General features: G+C 43.7%; 2 protein-coding genes across 2 annotated transcripts; both read right to left on the reverse strand.

The window, feature by feature from the left end:
* Positions 1 to 1,081: 1,081 nt before the first annotated feature.
* LOC119270586 (probable glutathione S-transferase) lies at positions 1,082 to 2,099 on the reverse strand. Its single transcript, XM_037552600.1, has 2 exons — positions 1,759 to 2,099; positions 1,082 to 1,691 (listed from the first exon to the last, which is right to left on the reverse strand). Exons 1-2 carry the CDS (start codon positions 2,071 to 2,073, stop codon positions 1,320 to 1,322), a joined length of 687 nt encoding a protein of 228 aa, XP_037408497.1. The 5' UTR covers positions 2,074 to 2,099; the 3' UTR covers positions 1,082 to 1,319.
* A 3,145-nt stretch (positions 2,100 to 5,244) lies between these two features.
* LOC119270585 (glucan endo-1,3-beta-glucosidase GV-like) lies at positions 5,245 to 7,135 on the reverse strand. The gene is made up of 2 exons (XM_037552599.1): positions 7,010 to 7,135; positions 5,245 to 6,317 (listed from the first exon to the last, which is right to left on the reverse strand). Exons 1-2 carry the CDS (start codon positions 7,014 to 7,016, stop codon positions 5,374 to 5,376), a joined length of 951 nt encoding a protein of 316 aa, XP_037408496.1. The 5' UTR covers positions 7,017 to 7,135; the 3' UTR covers positions 5,245 to 5,373.
* Between the last annotated feature and the right edge of the window lie 213 nt (positions 7,136 to 7,348).

Below are 7,348 nucleotides of genomic sequence, written 5' to 3' on the forward strand. Positions count from 1 at the left end.
TACTGAGATTTAGTATGATAGTTCAAATAGAGGGCGTCAGTTATTTGTCTAGGTGCATTGCATGTGATATACTTTTCTCACTGCAATGCGCAGGTTGGGAAATTTTGTAGCTAATATCCATCTAGATTAATTTGCTTGCTGCAGCTGCACTTATTCTAGGTTGATTAAATTGCTGTGGCTATTACTTCAGATTCACTGATATTGCTATTTTTTCATGTTCTACTTTAATTTCAGAATGAACTGATAATCTTAAGTTAACATTGTTCAGGTGGATCAATTTACTCAGAATTATACCCCATGTCCTGAGGTCAAGTTACGATATCCTCAAACGATCCATCTTTTTTTTCTCGTCAGCGATTGTTGACCCATGACACAGTTTGTTGACTCAGCCAACCGTGGTTCATTGGAATCGGTGTTTTCTCCTGTTGCAACGTACGGACATTTGTGCTAGTCCATATATATAGGGCATAATGCATTTATCGATGCAAACTTTGAACACATGTTAGAGCAATAATATATGACATGCAAGTTACATAAAGCATACCATCAAATTCGTACAAGAAAGGAGCTTTCAATGATATTTTCACATTATGCATCTCCTATATTATTAATCGTATCAATAGTCAAAGGCAATATCGAAAAACACATTAGGCCCTATATATATGGATGCGCGTTTCAAATTCTTAAGCTTCACATGTAGGCATTGCAAGTAGGTAATGTTTTTACAAATGACAGGACAGATATTCAGTTTCAACCAGAACTAAGATAATCATTCTAGTAAAACTGAATCACATTATTCTTCAACTCCTACTCATCGAAACCAAAAATTAAGCTAGTTGGTCACAGATGCAGTGTGCTGTCCCTGAGATCTGCATTATTGGTCTAATTTATTAATTTGCCTTGGGCAGGCACGGATTAAGAATAGATTTATCCAGAACCCAACGAAGCTGGTCAGTGGTACAGAGCTATGGATGGTGGGTGTAGGAAGGCAATTTTAGATCCCTGCCCTGCTCTGCGCGTTGTCATCATCAAAATTAGGACAAATAATTCCAGACCCTCTCTGAAGATACGAATACCATCATAATTAACAAGAAATATTGATTGCTCGTAATGGTGCTGCACCCTGCATTGGAAAAGAAATACAATCCGCCATGTGTCTACCGATTTCTGGATCTGAGAAAGCAAGACAAGTTACAACCAAATGGGAATTACACACCATAGTATAGTACACTTAAGTAGCTTGTTCCTTTTCCCAGGAAACATGTCCATACGATTGATTTATGTCATAACCATGATATCCTCGCACTGATAACACGGGATCACTTCTGAACCTCTGCCATTGCTAGAAACTTCTTCTTCACTGCAGTGAACTTGGCGACCAGTTCAGCCATGTTCGGCAGGCACTCCTTAGCACGCTCATCGCTGGCATATTCTTTCGCCCAGCGGCACAGAGCAGGGAACTGTTCATCTGTGAGTAGATTAACCCCGGAGATCTCTTCGAAGGCTCCGAGCCAGCGAGCTAACCCACTAGCAGCTATGTCCACGAGGCCAATCGAGTCGCCTCCAAAGAACCTCTTCCCCTTAAGCTGCCCCTCGAGAAGCAGCAGATTCGCCTTGGCCTCCTTCAAGAACTCCTCCTCCTCCTTGTCACCATCCGCCATACATATCGACATCCAGAACGGCCTAGCAAACTACGGTACAGTGTTCAGGACAGAAACGTGCTTAAAAGTTCACAACTCACAAGAGAAGAGATGGTACCTTTTGGTCGATGAACTGCGCCCAGAAACGGGCCGAGGCCCTCTCGTAGGGGTCGGCTGGCAGCAATGGTGGCCCCTTGAAGGCCTCGTCGATGTACTCTACGATGATGAGCGACTCGCAGATGGATCTGTCGCCATGAAGGAGCACGGGGACCAGTTTGTGGACAGGGTTGTGCGTGAGCAGCAGCTTGCTCTTGTTGTTGGGCATGTCTTCCAGGAGCAGCTCGTAAGGTATTCCCTTGAGCGTCAGGGCCACCTCCGGACGGTGGCCGTATATGCTGCAGAAAGTGCTCATCACCTTAACCGGCTCACTCATTTTTGCTTCCAAATTCTGGACCTTAAACTCAAAGCCCCTGACTGTTGGCTGATATGAACGGGGTGGTACTATTTATATGGGTCAGGGGATGCTTTGTTGCGGTATTCTCTTGAAAGGTGAGATGTGTAAAGATGGGGAGAGAAACTACTCAGCTGCTTCCTTCCAAAGTTGAGATGTGTGAAGAAACCTATTTGACCCTCACCCCAATAAACTTGTTCTTGGCTGAAAGTATCTGTACAGGTTCAATGGAGTTACTCGGGGGCCACACATGCATGTATTTAAAAAAAATAAGTAAGCGCCTCGAGATGATGCAAGCCATGGGATAATCAAGCCCATTTTATATAATAAAGCTTCCGTTCAATGGAGTTACTCTGGAGCCAAACATTTTAAAAACTCCTGCAACATTTTTTCAAAATTTGCAAAAGTTTGTGGACATTTCAAAATTCCAGAAACACTTTTTTTAAGAAAAAGAAAAAAATACAGGAGCGAAGTAAAAAACGGAAGAATTAAACCTGTAAAATATAAGAGAGAAAACAACTGAAAACCCAAACAAGAATTTACTAGAAACCATTTTAAAACTCGACAAACCATGCACAAAGCCTTCCCAAATCCGTGGAAACAGGAAATGCCTTTTGGGCCAGCCCAACTTCTCTTGGCGCTATTTGGGTCAGCCAACTTCACTTGATGTTTGTGTTACCCCGACATCTTATCTCAAAGGGTGACAAATAGGATTCACTGTTTCCCAATGCAGCAAAAACTAAAAACCATAACTTTTTTCAATAAGGATCCTTATTGTTAAATTAAAATATAATCAAGGGTATATAGCATAATGAGCATCTTCTTCAAGTTTATGTGTGGACAGCTAGGCCAACGCACAGGCTACTAGGAGCTTCACGGTTATTGACGGATTGGCCTCTAGCGTCCTTTTCTTTTCGAGGCAAGGGACTCTAGAAACTGCTTTTCTTGCAAAGTGCATAGGCCGGGAGCTCGGTATAACACTCGGCTGGGCTGGGCTGGCCAATATACACCACGTGCATGCACTCCCCGCTCGAGGAAAAATTAACTTTCGCTCTTAGCAAAACCAGTCGGAGAAAATTCGACAAATCCTGGTTCTGGAAAATCTATCATGTAAGAAAAGTTCATAAACAATTGGAACTGTTGATTTTTTTAAATGTTCATTTAAAAAGATATTCATAATTTTATAATTTTTTTGTGGATTTCTAAAATGTTCAAAAACTTTAATGCTCACGAATTTCAATAATTTTCAGGAGTAACAGTTTAGTGATTTTTTTTCTTAAATCTAATGGGATTTTCATGATATAGTACATTCTAACTATACAAGTTATACACACTCAAAGAGAAAAATCCCTTTACCTTCTTGGAATCCTTTATTTTTAGTTTATTCATGCTTTTTATATTATTGATTTATTTTTGTCCATAACAGATTTACATGGACAAATACATGCGCCGGGGAACACCAATACCAACATGTGCACCTTATGTAAATGCCCACTGAGTTCACATATGACCAAACCTATGCATATCAGACCGCCACCCACATCTAACCACACAACAATATGCTGCTCATATTAATCATTCCAGTGAAAATAAAATAAAAAATAGGACACAAAAGTGACATATGGACTACGTGCCTATACCAGGCGGGCGCCCCTCTAGTACTCTTGATATCTACATACCAAAGCCTAATGTAGAGTGCGTGAAAGCCTATCCATAGAATATGATGCCACCCACGTGGGGTTAAAACATCCTTGATCAGTTGCTCCAAGTATGTATACGCCATCTCTTTTTTTGAGGGAACACCACCTTATAATAGTGGAGTAATTTATCATCTTGAGCTACCTAAAGTGCTTCTACCCAAAACCATTGGGTAAATTTTCATCCTATGGATTGGAATCGGTAAATGAGCGAAATTACATATTGAGGACTAGCCTTTGCAAAGGTCACCCGTCCTGGGTTGCGACGAGTGGTGCATTGTATCATTTTCCCCCTTGTTTTAAATTCGTTTATTAAAATATTTTAGCTCTTAAACCGTGCGTCCAAATCATGAATCATTTTCATCGTTGGATTTCTTGTGTTGAGATCTTTGAAAACGAACCCGGGTAGGATTTGTCGCATTAATAGGTTTTGACAAACTTTTTTTTCATGAGAAGACTTGAAGAAAAAAAACGAGCCAGAAGCACTATTGTATTCCCACTTTTTTTTTTGCTTTTCTGACAGACACAGTTGTGCATCTTGCAGTAGCAAATCTGTGCCTCCACGAGAAACAAACTTGTGTCTCTTGTGGATGAAGAAAAAATAATTCTTATTTTTATTCGCGTGACACAACTGAGCCTCTCGTGAAAAATAAAATGTGCCTCCATGAGAAGCAAATTTGTGCCTCCTGCGTAAGAAAAAAAATTCTCATTCCACAAGGCACAGCTGCGTCTCTCGTGAAGCAAACTTGTGCTTCTATGAGAGAAGCAAATCAGTGCCTCTCATGAATGCAAAGCTCTGTCTCCATGAGAAGAAAATTTGTGCCTCTCACAAAAAAAGATAATGTTTTTATACAGACAATTTATCTTCCGAAACCTAGGGGTAACCAGGCGAAAACTGAAAAGCCAAACAAAATTCTCTAGAGTGCAAAAATGCATATAGAAAAAAAAAATCCCTATGGAGCATCCAGAACATGACACCTGGCGCCGACTGAGAGCATGCCAAGTGGCGCGCTCTCAACCCATCAAAACTGACCCTTAAGGGGCTTCCATGACAGATTCTCCTCAGTTGTTGTTAAAAAAGGCACATGTGATGGCCCAACATACGCCACGGGCCGCACCTCTTGTGCCAAAATAAAAATGGCGCTCCTAAAAAATGGTTGAAAGAAACTTCTGGCTCTAGAAGAAAACCAGCAACCTGGTTTTTCTGGCAAGTTTAAAACATATTACCTCTGTCTCAAATTAGTTATTTTAGATTTGTCTATATACGGATGTATCTAACACTAAAATGTGTTTAGATAGTTTCGTAGTTAGATAAATCTCCGAAAACTAATTCGGGACGAAGGAAGTATGTTATTTAAAATTAGTTAAAGACATACATGAAATAATATACATATAATATATCAAAATATGTTTGTTTGTTAGGGAAGAAATATTTACGTCTTTACACTATTCATGCATTTATTCTCAAGGAAGATTCGTTCATAGGCTACATTGTCACAAGCACGCATCTATTTTTATTAAACAAGTGGCAACGCATGCATGCATGACAGGCCAGCTACGTACATAGACGTTGACTTTCGGCTTATTAATTGGGGAAGATGGTCGGGTAGACAGGTTGCTTGTTGGGGAAGAAGAGCCCGAAGTTCCTCTCGACCTCATCCCCTGGCTTCTTGTTCTCGTTGAACATGGCGAATATGTACGTCTCAATTGCCCCTGACCGTTTCGGCGTGCCATTGCGGATGTGATCAATGAGGCCCTGGTTGTAGTTCCGCGCGTTGTCCACCGATGCCCCGAACCCGCCCGCCGACGGCCACCCGCTCTCCGATACCACCACTCTGACGTTCGGCGTGCCGGCCTTCTCCAGCGCGGCGTAGATGGAGTCGACCATCGCGTCGAAGAGGCTGGTGTAGTTCAGCCTGTTGCCGTTGTCCCTCACCGTGGTGCCCGGCTGCAACGTCGCATAGTTTAGCCTGATGTTCTGGCCACGGTCGTCCTTGTAAGCGAAGTAGGGGTACACGTTGGCCAGGAACGGGGCGCCGGTGCGGTCCAGGAACCGCGCGATGGGCACAAAGCCAGAAGGGTCCCTGAACACGCCGCTGGAAGGCGGCAAGGAGTTGGTGATCACGTCGAATCTCACCGCCGTTGACACCTTGATGCTGCTGGAGAGGTTTGCGGACGCCAAGGCATTGTGCACGTTCTGCATGGCCGGGAGGATGACGCCCGTGTCGCCGGCGGGGACCTCATTGCCAACGGCGATGTACCGGCTGAGTACGTCCGGGTAGTAGGCCCGGACGTTGCTGCGGACCCAGCCGGCTGCATATGACGGGTCACGGGCGAGGCGCTGGACCTCGTCGAGCCCACCGACATCCAGGATGAGGAAGATGCCACTTCCGCGGAGGGCTGGAAGGGCCTCCTGGTCCGGGTTGTAGATGCGCATGGCGTGGATGTTGCGGGACTTGTAGAGTTGCACGACATCGCCCCGCGAGGGCAGGTTGTCGCCCACCATTCCGTAGCACACACCGTGCACGGCTGCACAAACATAATCAATGTCGGAACTTGTTTGGATCAGATCCATGACAACAAAATCAGCAATTAAGGACCATGTATAAAAGTAAAGCTTAACTTCATGGTAATCATAATACGCGTGGATTATCTACAAGTTGCCCGTAATTAAAATTTGTGTAGGTCAATTATCATAGAGAAGAAGAAGGAGGGGCGGAGACCTTGTGAGGCCAGACTCCGGATCTCGACGGAGATGGGAAACCGGGGTTCGCCTGCGTGTCGCCGGTAGAGAAACTGTGGCTCACTAGTTCGGGTCATAATTTTCGTTTTGACGCCCCTTGGATTAAACACCGCGTGTGCTCGAGACAGGGACGCCTTAGCTGGTAGCCATATCACCAGTAGGGACTGGTTAGGACCGCATCGAAGACGGTCACCGGCGAAGGAGAGGCAAAGGGTGGAGAGGAGTAGGGCTGGCTGGAGAAGAAACAGCTGGTGGAGGAAGAAGAATGAAAACCGTTGGATTTTCAATTCAAATATTACTGCGAGATCGACCGATTCGAAAACGTTTTTCAGTCCACTTACAAATAGTCGATGCTACATAAAATTTGTAAAAGCTTTTGTAGGAGTAAGAGCGCTCATAACTACATATGTGAGACTTAATAAGAAGAAAATGAATCAGTACACTAGAGAGGCAGAGAGGGAATGGATCAGATGCGTACCTCCCATTTTTCCTTAATGGCGTCAACCCGGATATACTCCTCAAATATGATGCTCGCTCAAATATGTGCTTTGCTCCTTGCTTGTTGCCATAAGTGTAGCCGTTAGCCAGCCTTATATAGTGAGAGATGTGTGACTTGTTCCATTAGCTAACCAGTTCCAGATTCGAGAATATTTTTCTAGCTAATGTAACAGCAAGATGCCACTTGGGTTTTGACAAAAAGAAAGTGCCACTTGCTCCAGTTGCAGACCTGCGACGTGCCATCTCTATCTCTTTCTATACAAAACTTTGGTAACTTCTTGGACTTGGCGTTGTTACGTTCTATAGATGTTTAGGGGGT

This window comes from Triticum dicoccoides, chromosome 3A (assembly GCF_002162155.2).
Source record: "Triticum dicoccoides isolate Atlit2015 ecotype Zavitan chromosome 3A, WEW_v2.0, whole genome shotgun sequence".
NCBI lineage: Eukaryota > Viridiplantae > Streptophyta > Magnoliopsida > Poales > Poaceae > Triticum > Triticum dicoccoides.